This window comes from Mesocricetus auratus, unplaced genomic scaffold, assembly GCF_017639785.1.
Source record: "Mesocricetus auratus isolate SY011 unplaced genomic scaffold, BCM_Maur_2.0 Super-Scaffold_4256, whole genome shotgun sequence".
Classification (NCBI taxonomy): domain Eukaryota; kingdom Metazoa; phylum Chordata; class Mammalia; order Rodentia; family Cricetidae; genus Mesocricetus; species Mesocricetus auratus.
Window position 1 is genome coordinate 91,586,985 of NW_024429182.1, and position 17,098 is coordinate 91,604,082.

At 38.3% G+C, this 17,098-nt stretch overlaps 2 protein-coding genes across 2 annotated transcripts; one reads left to right on the plus strand and one right to left on the minus strand.

Moving 5' to 3' along the window:
- Positions 1 to 8,315: 8,315 nt before the first annotated feature.
- On the plus strand, positions 8,316 to 9,263 carry LOC101830875 (olfactory receptor 2D2). The gene has a single exon (XM_005075728.2). It carries the CDS (start codon positions 8,316 to 8,318, stop codon positions 9,261 to 9,263), a length of 948 nt encoding a protein of 315 aa, XP_005075785.1.
- A 4,655-nt stretch (positions 9,264 to 13,918) lies between these two features.
- LOC101830608 (olfactory receptor 10A4) lies at positions 13,919 to 16,660 on the minus strand. Its single transcript, XM_005075727.1, has 2 exons — positions 16,644 to 16,660; positions 13,919 to 14,870 (listed from the first exon to the last, which is right to left on the minus strand). Exons 1-2 carry the CDS (start codon positions 16,658 to 16,660, stop codon positions 13,919 to 13,921), a joined length of 969 nt encoding a protein of 322 aa, XP_005075784.1.
- Positions 16,661 to 17,098: the final 438 nt, after the last annotated feature.

The following is a 17,098-nucleotide window of genomic DNA, read 5'->3' on the forward strand; positions in this document are numbered from 1 at the left end:
ATCCCCACATCATTCCCCAGGGAGGGTGAGGCCCTCCTTGGGGGGGATCTCCAGAGTCTGTCATTTCATCCAGGGCAGGACCTAGGCTCTTCCCCATGTGTCCAGGCTGAGAGAGCAAGCCTCCATGTGGAATGGGCTCCCAAAGTTCATTTATATGCCATGGTGAACACTAATCTACTACCCAAGACCCCAGAGATTTCTAAGGCCTCCTCACTGGCACTACATTCATGGAGTCTGGATCAGTCCCCTGTTGGCCTCTTAGCCATCAGTCTGGGGTTCAAGAGCTCCCCCCTTGTCCAGTCAGCTGTCTTTGTGGGTTTCACCAGCACAGTCTTGACCCCTTTGCTCATCACTCCTCCATCTCTGTTACTTGGTTCCAGGGGGGTCAGTTCAGTGTTTAGCTGTGAGTCTCTGCCTCTGCTTCCACCAGTCACTGGATGAAGGTTCTAGGATGTCATATAAGTTAGTCATCAACCTTATTATCAGGTAGGAGCTATTAATGTACTCTCTCTGCCATTACTTAGTTTTCCAGTTGGTGTTATTCTTGTAGATCTCTGGAAATCTCACTAGTGTCAGCTCTCTCCTCAAAGCTATAATGGCTCCAACTATCATATAGTTGGAGTAAAGCAATGACTTTTAATGAAAGTGAATTAAATAAAATCTCAGAAAAAGGAGTTGGAGAAATGATATATAAATTATGTTAGTTATTTTTCATTGCTGTGATAAAACACCATGACCAAAAGTAACTTATGGAATAAGGAATTTACTTTGGCTTATGGTTTCAGAGTTAGGGTCTATAAGGTGGGAAAATATGGAAACAGGGAAGCCAAGCAGAGAGCTGAGAGATAACAGCTTCAGCCACACGCAGAAGGTAGACTGGAAGAGAAACAAGGTTATAAACTCTCAAAACTTTCCCCATTTCCTTCAGCAAAACCCCACCTCCTAAAGGTTCCATAACTGCCCCCAAACAGCTGGGGACCTAGTGTTCAAGTATGTGTACTATGGAGAACAATTCTCAATTCAAATGATCACGTGAATGTTCAAAAAATAAAAGAGGATGCTAAGAAAACAAAAACACATAGCAGAATGTAATAAAGTCAGTATAAGATATGAAAGTGGAATTTGACAATGAGGCAGAAATACTGGAGAGAGAGCAAGGGGGAAGGAAGGAAAGAGAGAGAGAGAGAGAGAGAGAGAGAGAGAGAGAGAGAGGTCTATCATAATCAGCCAATAGTTTTGGTGAACTTGAGATTCAATAGAACCAGGGTACTCTAGTGTATATGACTCAAGAGTCAATTACTGAGCTTTTCTGAAACTTTTATGCCAATATAGCTCAGTGTTCAAAGCAGGAACCTCTGTCAACATAGAGAATATTTCTCACTACTTTCACCAATGTGCTCAGGGGCAGAAAGTCTTAATCAAATGTGGGACGTTTATATAATGTCTTTGAACATCCTAAACTAGGGAAAAGATACTTCTTGCCTGTAGCATTCTTGGGGCAGGTAGAGGCATTCCTTCCATGGGAATATAAACAAATATCTAAGGGAAAAGAGTTCATGCAGCAGGAATAGTGTAGGAAAGTGTACATTAGATATGGGCTACAAAAGTCAAATAAGAACTCCTGGGAAATCATCAACAGAAGATATCATGGAAAAGAAAGTTTATAACAGTTTGAAGACAAGGTGGAGGAACTGGAAAATTTAGACATTAAAAACTAAATTAATAAGTATATATGGACAACATGAGATCAATAGGATGGTATGAAAGTAACAAATCTATGAATCAGGGAACAGAAGGAGGAGGAGGGGGAGGAGGAGAAGAAGAAGAAGAAGAAGAGGAGGAGGAGGAGGAGGAGAAGAAGAAGAAGAGGAGGAGGAAGAGGAGGAAGAGGAGAAGAATTTCATCCCAAAGACATAGAATACATTTTCAGTAAAATCACAGTAGAGAATTTCCCAGATACAGGAGACATGTACATTACCAAAGGCCAGAAAAGAACACTTTTAATCATTTTATAGTTAAGAGACCAAATATTCAGAATAAACTATATTGAAAACTGAAAGAAAGAAACATCAAGTCACTTATAAGGGAAATTCTGCCAAACTAAGATGTTTGAATAGAAAATTTAAAAGCCAGGTGTGTTTAGAATGATGTACTTTAAACTCTGAAAGACAACTGCTAATTCAGAGGATTGTACCCAGGAAAGCTATATGCAATAATTGAAGCTGAGGGAAAGACTTTCCATGATAAAAACAGGCTGAAGGAATTCATATCACTAAGCCTGCTCTATAGAATATACTTAGTCCTTCAGACAAAGGTGTCAGAGAAAGATAAACACACCCATGAAGCTACAATAGTAAATGAGGAATAGGAAAATGCCAAATACTACAAATTAAGAAAATAATAGGAATTGATAACACACTTTAATAATCACACTTTAATAATAAACACTAGTGATCTCGACTGATTGATCATATGACACAGCCCAAACAGACTAAGTGATGCGTGCCTTTAATCACAGCACTCCAGAGGGAGAGGGCTGGTGATCTCTGTGAATTTGAGGCCTTTGTGATCCACGTATTAAGTTTCAGGTCAGACAGGGCTACACTATGAGACTTTGTCATAAAAAATGAATAAATAAGACACAAAGTAGCAGATTAGATTAAAATCAGAAACCAACAATGTCAGATACAACCTTAGGGCAAAAGATTGTTAAAGGTCATTCATGCAAATAGAACTACAGACAAGCAATGGTTGCTGTTATCATACTTAACAAAATAAACCTCCAATTAAAATAGAAAGATACAAAGAAGGTAATTTCATAACAATTAAGGGAATAAAGCATCAATAGGACACTAGAATATTAAATATATATACATTGTGGCACATAATTTCATATAGCAAACAGATTAGTCCCCAACACAATAATTGTGGGATCTATTATTACCAAAGGATATGTCATCCTGAGTAAAAAACAAAAACAAAAACAAAACAACCAACCAAACAAAAAAACATGACATCCTAAATCAAATGCACCCAACAGATATCTATAAAACTTGCCATCCAAACACTGTAGGATAAGCATCCTACCCTGTATCCCATGGAACTTTCTCCTAAATAGATCATGTAAAATAACACAAAGCAAATATTAATTAACAAAAGAAATTTTAAATAATTTATTGTTCTTTTTTGACCACAATGAGCTAAAACTAGAAATTAATAGCAAGGAAACTACAGAACACATGATGTTCATAGAGATTAAATGAAAAATGGGTCATTGAAGAAATGAAGGACTTCAAACAATTCCCAGGATTGTATGAAAATGAACACAACACATCACCGTCTATGAGATAAAGTAACAGCAGTCTTAAGAAGGAAATCTATGAATAAAAGCACTACACTAAAATAATCATGGATATCTCAAATAAATGACTTACTTAAACACTTTAGGGACTTGGAAGAACAATTAGAAGCCAAACAAAATTATTAGACAGAAATAACTAAGGTCGGAGATGAAATTTAAAAAAATTCCAAAACAATACAAATAGCCAATAAACAAAGAATTTATCCTCAGAAGAGAAAAAGAAGGCTGACAAACTAGCTAAACTAAACTCTCACAAGACAGTGAGGGAAGAGGGAAGAGTTTAGGAGTGGTAAAACTTGAGACATCCTTACAAATACGAGTTCCATTAAGTTGCAATATCCCAAAGAAATGGATGAATTTCTAGATGCATGTGACCTATGAAATTAAATCAAGATACAATAATTTAAATAGTTATGTATTAAGCACTTGGAAACAGCACTTAAAAAACAAATTTGCTAAAAATTGTTCAAGTCCTGATGGATTTACTACTGAACTCTAACCTTAAAGGATCAACACCAACTAACATAAAATGGAAAAGGGGAGACTGCTAGTAAACTCTCCTTACAAAGCTAGTATTATCCTTGTACCACAATCGGAAAATGACCCAGCCAAAAAAAAAAAGTATAGCCAAGTCTCCTTGATAAACACAAATGCAAAATTTCCCAGTAAAGTATTTACAAACTGAATTCAAGAAAAAACAACCAGTGATTATTCTTTATGGTCAACTTTGCTTTATAACAGGCATGTAGAGATGGTAAAACATATGCTAATCAATAAATACAGCATATCAGATAAATGGATTCAGGAACAAAAATCACATATCATCTCCAGAGCTGTGGAAAAGGATTTTGACAAAATCTAATATTGTTTCATGATAAAAACCCTGAAGGGAATAGAACTAGAATGATTGTATCTCAGACCATAGTTTCTACTTCTTCCCACGGACACCAACCTAAGCATCAAATGCTATTTTTTTCTGTAATTTATTTGTGTTGCATTTTCAATCCCTCATCTGGACAACTTAAGATTCTCCAAAGTCATACCAAATTTCGAGACTAATCTTAAACACTTGATATTTTTCCAAATTCAGACATTTACTCTCTAAACCCTGATTACAATAGTTAGATGTATTTATTATGCTTTAATTACATACAGACATTATGCTAATTATGTTCATACAATGTTATCTAGGACATACTATCTTCATATTCTGCAGACAAACTTTCTCAAACTCTTACAGGGGGTATATAGTGTAGCTAACCTTCAGTTTGATATTCCTTTTCTTCCAGAAACCAAATCCTTAATTGGAATTATGCAGTGTTTCTCCAAAGAAGGCATGGAGGACCCAGTGATAAGATCTGAAAGCAAGATGGGAGTCATAAGTATATGTTATTTTCCTGACCTCTTTACTGCTATTATACAGCCATTTGGGAGACCTGTGCAGGAAACACAGCTCAGGATCCATTCACACTAATGATTCAGAATTCTCCAGAGTACTCTAACTGCTCCAGAGGCAGCTTCTGACACCTCCACTTCCTACTTAATTTGCCTTATTTAAAAGGAGATACTGCAATACAATATAAATGATAAAGCTTTACATACAGCAGGAGGGTGTGAGAGACAGTGAGGATTTTCCTTCCTGCCCCGTCTTAATGTCCAGGCTTTGACTGAGCTTTCTGCCTTCATAGCAAGATACCTGCTCTCTTCTTAGGTAGTGCTTTAGCCAATATCACTCTAGAGCTTTCTCCTTCAAGACTGAAATACACTCACTAGTTCTGATATGCTAATTTAATCTTTAGTTTTTCCCACAGAAGAGGAAATTTTGGCAAGATTGGTAAAGTAATAAGATAAGGCCCGAGGTGAACTAAGCGGGGAAACAGGTCATATTGGAGATAAATAAATCTAAGTAAAGATTTGATTTTAGGATTTACTTATCTTCTGGCATAGATATATCTAGGATAGCTCTACCTTATCAAATCATAATTACAATGTCAAATTCCCAGTGAAGAAGAATCTTGGTTCTCATCTTATGGAAGCATAAGCTTCCATTGTTTCAGGTCTGGTCTTGTGTGTGTGTGTGTGTGTGTGTGTGTGTGTGTGTGTGTGTGTGTGTGTTCATGTTTGTTCACTGGAGGGGTGTTGTGTTTATCCTTAAAGAAATGAAAAGTTTTCCCAAAAACTCTGTAAAAAAGCTAAATGAAATGTTAGAAATCTTGATAGTGGAAATGATATTTTAGAATCATGTAGAAGAAAATTCCTGGCCTTAGGGACAAGTTTGCAGTCACCTGGGGGAACATTTTCATCTTCATATTTGCATGGGAGATTTTTAAAAGACAATAAGGGAGATTGGGTGCATCCCCTTGTAATGCCATCCCAGAGATAGTGAGAGCGCTACCATGTGCCAAGTCCTAGTCACGTTAGTTTTACAATACAAGAACATTGTGGATTCTTATGCCCCACAGCTGATCATACCTTCTGTGCAGAAAGGTGATTTTGATGTGGTAACTGTTCTTGATCAACTATAGGTGTACAGAAAGACAAACGTTTTAAAATATAATTCGTTAAGACCTACTGTGCAGGTAATTAGATAATGCTGCAGGCATTTTTGTGTATCTGAATGTATGTATTTGTGAATAGGTATTCTTGTGTGTATGTCTATTGTGATTGAGGCTTTTAGAATGGAGAATGGGGAAAGATATTGTGGGAAAAATTCTAAGAGTAAATAGCTGTGGGTAAATGTGACATAGTTATTCTTTTGCATTTGTCTTACAGGTACTTAACAATGTATACTCTTTATTGCCAACTTGACTGCTTTTAGAAATTACCATAGAAACACACCTCTATGTGTATCTGTGAGGGTATTTCCAGAAAGGTTTAACTGAGGAGAGATGGCCCACCCTGAATGTGAACAATGCCATTTTGTGGGCTGGGATCCAGGACAGAATCAATAGGGAGAACAAGCTAAGTGCCAGCATTTATCTCTTTTCCCTGCTTCTAAACTACAGATGTAATGTGACCCATAATCTCACACTTCTGCTTTCGCAACTTCCCCACCACGATGCATTGGACCCTCACACTGTGAGCAAAAATACACCTTTCCTTCCATAAGTTGATTTTGTTAGGCGTATTGTCACAGTCAATAAGTGTATCTAATAGGGTGGTGCATGGTTTGTACCATCTTGTTTGGTTAAGAGTTTATATACACATGTGAAAAAGCAACTACAGCATCAATTAGTTAAGCACAAGTGCAGTAGAACCTTCCTCCTCATGGCTGTCCCAATGCCTTTTATGAATTGAAACACTGTGTCACTTAGACTCACACCTCTACCTAGATGTTAATAGCCTGTTAGTATATTATGTGAGGTGTGCTTTTGTCTTTTTCATATTTTAAATGGAAATGCATATAGCAGTCCTTAATCTGGACTAAAATGTGTTCTTCAATCTGGATGTGAAATCTGTACCTCTATTTTACTCCTCTCTAACAGAATTTGACTCTTTTTCTAAATTTTAGGAATCAACTTAAACCAGTATTAAAACATATGACTTTTCTAGCAGTAGAAGTCAGAGGTATTTAATATGTAGTTGTTGAAGATATCTCTAAATATTTAAAGTTATTATTTTGAAATAAAGTTGTTCTATACCCACCATTATATATAACATTTAATTTGCTGATAAAGATACATCATATTTATTATCATGCTAATAAAGTTTCACATGTTGTTTGTGTATCTGTTTTCTAAAACTATCTTGATAACTGTATTTTTTGTTTTTATGAGACAGGGTTTCTCTGTATTGTTTGATAACTGTATTTTAATATAACTGGTTTCACCAATAGTTATTTATACATTTATTTTTGTGTAATTTAAAACACTATTTTGAAATACATTTTCCAGATAGATAAAGGACTAGCTAGTTAAACCCTTTCATAGGATATTAAACTTTATGCTTTAAATTTCCTTTATTTTTGGAAAAGCACTATGAAATTGATTATTATTCAAAATTTATTCAATCTCTTTAAGGATATTGGCATACCTTCTAAAACTTCTCTAATATAATGTGTATTTACTTACTTAATTCATGGTCATGGGCTAAAAATGTACTACTCTATGCCTTCTAAAGGATGTGGTAAAGCTGATGTTTTAAAGAATGTTTTATAGTCTTTGGGAGGGGTACATGATAGATAATGGAAGAAAGTGAAAGAGATGACTGGAGCAATACAGGGAGTTAGTACTGTTTAAGCATATCAGGAAACCAGTTGTGCTGATGGCTAAATGGAACTTGTGTTGTGGTGGTGAAATGTCCACTGTCTTGGAAGTTCATTCACATGATTCTGGTAGAGCTACAGCTGATGCTGTGGACAAGATTGCCAAAGGTTATCAATCAGATTTACCCTTTGAGGTGTTGTCTTCCTGTAATGCAGGTTATTTTCTCTATTTAAGAAGTCAGTGAGTCCAACAAGGTATTTTGGATCTTTTTGAGTCCTTACCCCTTTGTGACTGTCCTTTCAAGGAAGATACAACATGTCTAAAATACCATTTAAAAATAAGCACAATCATCAGATGTGTGGAATGTGATGGAAACAGAGTAATCCAGGATGAGTTCATTGATAACCCACTGAAACCTCAGATTATAGCTTTATAGATCCATCTGATACACCATTGTGTTATTAGAAATCTGATGTCCCGAATAAAGACAATGATTCTTCTCACCTATTCCCCACTTGCCAGATGATACCAACAACAAATGTTCCACCACACAGAGCATGGTTGTACAAGCATTGAAATGCTCAAAGTGCTGCGGCATGATAATCTTCCGAAGAACCAGTAAAGGGAACTTTTGAAATGTTTCCCACTAATTGGGGATATCTCTAAGTCCTCCAAACTCTGAAGTAAATAATTTTATATCATACACACCTGCGTTCATGGAGACTACCTGCTGAAAAATGAGATGAACTATGAGACAGACAAATAAGACTCAGGTGACTGAGTTTCTCCTTCTGGGACTCTCTGATGACCCACACACCCAGAAGCTGCTATTTATCTTATTCCTGGGTGTCTATCTGGTCACTGTGCTTGGAAACCTACTTCTCATGTTCCTTGTTCGAGTTGACTCTCGGCTTCACACACCCATGTATTTTTTTCTGTGTAACTTGTCACTGGCCGACCTCTGCTTTTCCACCAACATTGTTCCTCAGGCTCTCATCCATCTCCTTTCACGGAAAAAGGTCATTTCATTCAGACGCTGTGCAGCTCAGCTTCTGCTCTTTCTCATTTTTGGGTGTACCCAATGTGCCCTTTTGGCGGTGATGTCCTATGATCGGTATGTGGCTATCTGCAACCCTCTCCATTACCCTAGCATCATGACATGGAGGGTTTGTATCCAGCTGGCTATAGCATCATGGGCTAGTGGCATTTTAGTGTCTGTGGTGGACAGCACTTTCACACTAAGTCTTCCCTATCAAGGCAGCAACAGTATTGCTCATTTCTTTTGTGAGGCCCCTGCACTGTTGATCCTGGCATCTACAGACACTCACACTTCAGAGATGGCCATTTTCCTCATGGGGGTTGTCATTCTTCTCATACCTGTCTCCCTAATTCTGGTATCCTATGGTCACATCATAGTGACTGTGGTCAAGATGAAGTCAGCCTCAGGGAGGCTCAAGGCATTTTCTACCTGTGGTTCCCATCTCATGGTTGTCATCCTTTTTTATGGGTCAGCAATTATCACCTACATGACACCAAAGTCTTCCAAAGAGCAGGAGAAACTGGTGTCTGTTTTCTATGCAATGGTGACACCTATGCTTAACCCTCTCATATATAGCCTGAGGAACAAAGATGTAAAGGGAGCTCTGTGGAAAGTAGCCATGAAAAGCTTCTCAAGCAGGCTTAGAACCACCCACTGACTCAGGTCCTCTTGACTTCATACATATAACGTGTGCTAGATAGTCTTCCTTATGAACATAAGCTATGGTGATATGCTCATCACTGGGCCTTGCCAACAGATGTACACTTTGTCCTTTATCCCATACTTTCTTTGTGGAAGGAGAAGGAAGTAATATATGGAACAATAGGAAGGAAGATATGCTTCATTCCAGTATATCCTTGGACAATGAAAAGCTTCTGAGTTTCTGTATTTCTTTCTTTCTTTTGTTTTGAATATGCAATGTGCTTTCCTGGCAATGATGCCCTAGGATTTGTATGTGGCAATCTTGAACCCTCTGCATTATCCCAACATCAGAGGTCTTTTCTAAGAATTAGAAAATATCTTTAGACAAAAACATGTCTTTTAAACTATGGCATATGTTGTTGTCTCTGCCAGGTCCTAATCTAGGTTTTCTTTCGTTACTTCTTAATTTATTTACATCGTAAAATAAAAATTTAAAAATATGCTTAATACCTCACTGTCATCCAGGTGCTACTTGTGGGTGCATTCATATGTGGGTAATGAAGGGGACAGAACAGTGATGTAGAATAAATGAGACTCTTTTGACAGTTTGCCCTCTTTTTAGAGACACAAAGATCCTATTTATCAGAATAAGCCCCATAAATGTGAATAGAGATATTTAAAACCAACAAGAAATAATGACACACCTCAAGTTTGTAATCAGCTCCATGCCTGAAGGACTAAGAGGAAGGAACTAAGAACCAGAGGAAAGGACTAAGAACCAGGCATGGTAGCTGTATGCAAAGATCATTAGGTAATAGCTGTGGACAGGGTTATGAGTATGAGCAATCCATGAGAAAAGTTACTTAAAGGTAATTCTCCAGCTACCTTCTGCTCCTCTGATGTTGTATTCCAATCTACAGAACAAAGGAACCTATATATACAACCTATAAACTCAGCAGATACTCTGAGTGAAATAGCAAGGTGAGTGTGTGGAGGATGCATCTGAAAGGGCCAAGGGAAGGTGTTTACTCTTTCTGCCCTCACCATGCATTTGTTCATTGCCCAGTGATTGATTATGTTTCTAATACAGAAAACACCAAATTCCGTCAATGACTTTATCATGTGTTTGTAGTATAGAGAACACCATATTCCATCAATGACTTCATCATATGTTTGTAGTAACACCAAATTCTATCAATGACTTTATCACAGTGTGACATAAAGTACATTCCACATCTGTTTGATACCTAAAAGGATAGCATTTCCAGAATTATTCACACAAATGAATGAGGAAGGATAAGGATGAAAAGTAGCCACACCACAATTGGTTAGGAAACAAACCTATCTTTCTGATCCTAGCCAACAGACATAAACTGGTAATTATAATGTTTATTTCACTACTCTCTCATGGATTTGTTTCTGCCTTAGCCTCTAACTTGTGAAAATTTGTTGACAGTGGTGACCTAAAATTTCTTTCCTGAGAGTAAGTTCACAGATTGCTTTTTTTTGTTGATTTTTTTGATTTCTACTTAATTGGTGCTATTGTTCAGAGAACTGTTAATGCCTGTGAAGGTACTGGATTTCACACACACTCTTCCTTGACTCTATTTGTTCTTGGAAATAGAAACGACCAATAAGGCAGCATTGCAATTTCACTTCAGTCTTCTATGATTTTCTCCATTTTTTGTTTCCCATTTTGTTTTATTCTTTTAAATTTAAATTAGAAACAAGTTTGCTTCACATGTCAGTCCCAGCTCCCTCTCCCTCCCCTCCTCCCCTGCCCCCCACCAAACCAATCCTCCTAATCCCCACTCCATTCCCCTTCCAATCCCCAATGAGGATGAGGCCTTCCACGGGGGATCTTCAATGTCTGGGCAGGGCCTAGTCATCAATCTTATTATAGGGGGGAGGGCCATTTAAGGCAGCTTCGATGCCAGTTGGTATTATCCTTGTAGATCTCTGAAAATCTCACTAGTGCCAGATCTTGCCTCAATCCTATATTGGCTCCCTCTATTATGGTAACTCTCAGCCTGCTCTCTTCTATTCTTCCCCTAACTCAACCTTCCTGCTCCTCCATGTCCTCCTCTCCCCTCCTTTTCTCCCCCTCTGTTTCTCCCAACCCCCTATCCCCTCCCCTCCCCCATGCTCCCAATCCCCTCAGGAGATCCTGTCCTATTCCCCTTCTCTGGGGCACCATGCATATCTCTCTTAGGGTCTTCCCTGTTTCCCAGATTCTCTGGTGGTGGGATTGTAGGCTGGCAATCCCATGCTCCATGTCTAAAATTCATATATGAGTGATTACATACCATGTTTGTCTTTTTGTGACTGGGTTACCTTACTCAGGATGGTTTCTTCTAGTGTCATTCATTTGCCTGCAAATTTCAAGATTCCATTGTTTTTTCCACTGTGTAGATGTACCACATTTTCTCTATCCACTCTTCAGTTGAGGGGCATCTAGGTTGCTTCCAGACTCTGGCTATTTCAAATAATGCTGATATGAACATAGTTTAACAGATGTCCTTATTGTATGAATGTGCATCTTTTGATTTTCTCCATTTTTAAAAAAAATGTAGGCACTTAGTGCTATGAACTTTAGAACATTCTTCATTGTGTCTCTGAAATTTTGGTATGTTATGTATTCATTTTTATTCAATTTGAGAAAGTCTTTAGTTTCTTTTTAAATTTCTGTCTTGACTCATTTTTCATTCAGAAGTGACCCATTTTTCATTTAGTTCAGTTCCCATGAATTTTCAAGCTTTCTGTTATTTCTTATATCTGGCTTAGATCCATAGTGGTTAGATAGGATGTATTTGTTGTATCTGCTAAGATTTCCTTTGTGTTTGAGTATGTGCTCAGTTTTGGAGAAAGTTACATGAGGTTCTGAGAAGATGGTATATTCTTTTGTGTTTGGTGAAATATTCTGAAATATTTGTTAGGCCCATTTGGTTTATACAGTCAGTTTGCTCCTACATTTTTCTATTTAGTTTTTGTCTGTGTGACCTGTCTATTGTCAAGAGTGGGGTATTGAAGTTTCTTACTATCAATATGTGATTTATGATATTGTATTTCTTTTACAAACCCTGGTTGCCTATGTTTGGCACATGAATGTTAAGAATTACAATGTCCTCTTGGTGGACTTTTCCTTTGATGAGTATGTAGAGTTCTTTCCTACATTAATTTTCATTTGAAGTCCATTTTGTAAGATATTAATATTAAAATGGCTATACCAGCTTGCTTCTTAGATCCATTTGCTTGGAATATCTTTTTTCATCCTTCTATTCTGAGGCAGTGTCTATCCTTTGATGATAAAGTGTATCTCTTGGGTACAACAAAATGATGGATCATGTTTTTGTATCATTTTTTTAGTCTGTGTCTTTTCATTGGGGCATTGAGACAACTGATGTTGAGAGATATCAGTGAGCAGTGTTCGTTGATTTCTGTCACTTTGCTTTTGTTGGGTGTGTGTATGTTTGCCCTCTTTTTATTTGCTGGTCTTGGATTATTCATTTCTTGCATTTTTGGGGGGTATGGTTAACCTCTTCTGCAGTTAGGATGGAGTTTTCCTTCTAGTGCCTTCTGCAGAAGACGAGGGTTCTCGAAGAAGATCTGAACTTGTCTACCTGCTTTGATGGCCTATTTGCTTCCCTGGAAGGCCTTGGCCAGTTCCCAAGGAATACCTGCTGGAATTGGAGGCTTGGATAAAGTGTTGAGTAGGGCAAGAAGTTAAGAGGAGAAGATCTGTGTGACTCACTGAAGATGAGAGGGAGGGTGTTTGCAGAAGGCGTTTTGCTACAAGGCTAGTGATGAGACTTGGGGTTTCATTTTGGAGGAGAGGAGTAGGAGGTAACGATCTGCAGTTACCCTACCTGTTTCCCTAGATGGAGTGGCCATCAGGGTCCTAGGGAATACCTGCTGGAACTGGGGTCTGGGATATTGGGATGAGTTGGGGGAAGAAACTTTGGAGGTGATATCTGCTTCACACACTGGAGATGGGGCAGGGGAAGGGAGGCTGCGGCAGGGGTCTGCTACACAACTGGAATATTCTTCCTGTAGATGAGTCACATTGTAATTTTGCTAGCTGAGGAAGAGTTCTTTAATTGGTAACCATCATCAACCCTGGATATTTAAGGTACATTTCTATTGCCCCTCTTTCTCACTAGAATAAAAGTTTGTTTTGTTCATGAGTTTGTGTTCAGGGTCTAGATGAGTTATGATATGGAATTCAGAGTCAAATTGTGGGAGCACATGAGAAATCAATTGAAAATGATGGGTAAAAACCATTTGTTTTATTAGTATATTTATTTTAACTAACTGATGAAGGGCCTCTTTAAATATGTAGACAGTGCAATGGGGCAAATTGAGAGAAGTAAAGCAGATTCTAAAATGAACTGGATAAAGATTTTCAGTGTTAAAGTTAAAAAAATAAATATATGATGGGTTGTAGGAAATTATCAACTTTCAGAGGATCCTAATTGAAGCAACCAGGAGTACCCCAGAGAACCTCAGTCTCAGAGTCAGTCTTCAGTATCGTTTGGCTTCTGTGTTAGTTCATTCTCAGATAGGTTATAGTGGAGAGCCCAAAACCTCAGTAGGTGCAAAGAGTAGAGACTTGGGGAATTCAATGTTCTTTGTTTTGTCCTTACACTGCGCCCTTGCCAGTTTTCAAGTCAGTCATAGTTTCCGAGGACTCAGAGTTCTGCCAATGATCCGCCTCAGGGCAGCCTTCACCTCATTATTCCTTAAGCTGTAGATGATGGGGTTCAACATGGGAGTGACGACTGTATAGGAGAGTGACACCATTTTCTTGTGCTCAGGGGAGGTATTTGAGCGTGGCCTGAAGTACATGAGGATAGCAGTGGTGTAGAAGAGGGAGACAACCAGGAGATGGGAAGAGCAAGTGGAAAAGGCCTTATGTTTCCCCTCAGCTGAAGGCATCCTGAAGATGGTGGCAAGGATGCGGACATAGGAACCCAGGATCAACAAGAAGGGAAAGAGGATGAATAGAACAGTGGCGGTTAGAGCCTCCAGTTCAAACAGTGAAGTATCAGCACAGACCAGGGCTATGACAGGGGGACTATCGCAGAAGAAGTGGTTTACCCTGTTGGGGCCACAAAAAGGGAAACTGAAAATCCATGTGGTTTGCACAGTGGCCACTGGGAATCCCGCGAACCAAGAGGCAGCTGCCAGCTGGGCACAGGACTTGCGGCTCATAATTACAGGGTAACGTAAAGGATCACAAATCGCTATGTAGCGGTCATAAGCCATTGTGGCCAGTAGGCAGCACTCAGCAGCTCCAAAGAAGAAGAAGAAATACATCTGAGCGGCACAGCCAAGGAAGGAGATGGTTTTGTCTTGGAGTATCAAGGTAGCCAACATCTTGGGCACGATGACCAAGTTGAAGCCTATTTCCAGGAAGGCTAAATTTCTGAGAAAGAAGTACATAGGACTTTGCAGGGCAGAGTCAGCTGTAGTAACCAGGATGATGAGGACATTGCCCATGAGTGTGACTAGGTGAATGATCAAGAACAAGAGAAATAGTAGAGCCTGTAGCTCATAGGACAATGTCGAGAAGCTCACAAGAATAAATTCCCTGACAGTTGTCCAGTTTCCCCAGGTCATTCTTCTGCACATTGGGCAGTCAGGATTCAGGAAGGTGGGAAAAGCCTCCACATATTATGTTATAAGCTTATTGTACTCTAAACAAGGAATCTCATTTGGTTCTGGACTCTAAATTTGTTGTGATTTTTGAATGTCAAGCATCAGTCTTCTCCAAAATGCATAACATATTCTTGACTATTGAGTTCACAGCTGTTTTCACAGAATCCTGATGTTTGTCTCAATTAAACTGAGATTCACTCTATGTGGTTATACATGTCCAAGCTTTTCTCTTCTGAAGAGAATGCAAGAAGGCACAGATCCACTTACTCACACACCCTAGCACTATCAATAGTCAGTGGGGGCTAAGAAAGACAGGACAAGTGTTTCTGAAGTCTGGATGTACAATAGGAGAAGATGAGTGAGGTCTAACTGGATACGTTTTGTATAACAAATACCCAGAAAATAAAAATTTTCAAGAGACAGTACAATTAAATGCAAATGATTCCTGACTAATAGTCTTAAAAGTTCCCAATAGCAAGATTCCTAATACTGAGAAAGATTTAATATTATTGCAGGGTGCCCTACTTCTACACTCATCATGACTTACAACACAGAAGTGGATGTATATGCATCTCAGGGAGGAAGAACTGTCTAGGAAACTGTGCATGAGCAAAGCGAACAGAATTAAGATAACATCAGAATCATGGGAGAATTCTGATGTGTTAAGTGTAAGCCTTTACATCACCTCCTCTTGGTTAAGTTGTGCTTGGCTCTCAAGGCATTTGATGGTCACGCATTACGTGTTAATAAAGTCCACCTCAAAACTCCAGATGCCACTGGTAAGAAAGACTTTCCATGAGAAAGAAATAGAAGATTTTGTTAACAACCAAGTTTCAAAATTAAGAACCTCAAATTATTTTTGATGATGATAATATTAGATGTGGTAGTCACCAATGATCATAATTGATGACTAGAGTAAAAAAATCTCTGCTTTAATAGAAACTTCTTTCTCCATAATTATATATGTGTCAGCAAGTTTTGCTAATAGAATGTGTGTTATGTGGATGGTGAGTAAGAACAGCATTGCAGAACAAAGTTGTGGGTGATCAAGGTATTTGGCTGTAGAGAGTGTTAGAAATACCTCCCTGAGAAGAAGACACTCAAGTTCTGTGCAGGTTCAAGAGCCAGTGGAGGGAAGAATGGAAAGGGAAATACAAAGAAGGGACTACTTCATATTTTTGCTGATTGACATTTGTTTAAAAACGCTCAACCTCAGTTTCTCTATGTGGATCTTGGTGTCTATATACATTTCTTGTGCCTTTTCTCATCTCCTTTTCCTTCTGCTTATTTTTTCCTATTCCTGCATTTTAGATTTTGTTTTATCATATTGTAATATATTATATTATATTACTTTATATTCCATTAGAAGATTACTTGTTTTCTTACTTTTTTGGGGGGTGGGTGGGTTTCAAGACAGAGTTTTTCTGTGTAACAGTTCTGGCTGTCCTGGAACTCTCTCTGTAGACAAGGTTGGCCTCAAACTCACAGAGATCCTCCTGCCTCTACCTCTGCCTCTGGAGTGCCTGGATTAAAGGCATATGTCTCCACTGCCTGGCTTACCTATTTGTTTTCTGATGAGAGACAGAAAGGGGTGGATACAGATAGGAGGGTTGGTGTGTGTGTGTGTGTGTGTGTGTGTGTGTGTGTGTGTGTGTGTGAAACTGTGTGGGTGTAGATGGAGAGGAAACAGTAATCAGGATACATTGTGTGAAAAAAGTATTTTCAATAAAAGTGAAACAATAACAAAAACAACATAAAGAAATTTTGATATTTGTTTACATAGTAAGAGAACATTTAGGAAGTGCCAACTTTAGTTTTTACAGCTTCTTTAAAGATTCATCGAATATTCTAGTAAAACAATGTTGAATAATTTAAAAATAACCCTGTCAAGTGTAACCAGTGACAGATGGAACCTCTGTAAGCACAGTTTGGTTTGAAAATTTTATCAGGACACATAGTATAACTCCAGATAGATACTGTAAAGCAAGTGACAAGGACTAGGATGAAAATGGTTGTCACAAATGAATGTTTACAAAAAGTGCAGGGAACTTATACAAGACTACTTGCAGCTCACTGACTTTCCAGCAAGGGTAGACAGCTCTTTAAGTACTGCCAGGAACTGGAAATGCTTAAGTTGAATGAGGATTTAGATGTAAAGAAAGACAAGGTCGTTAGAGCTATCTTTACACTGCT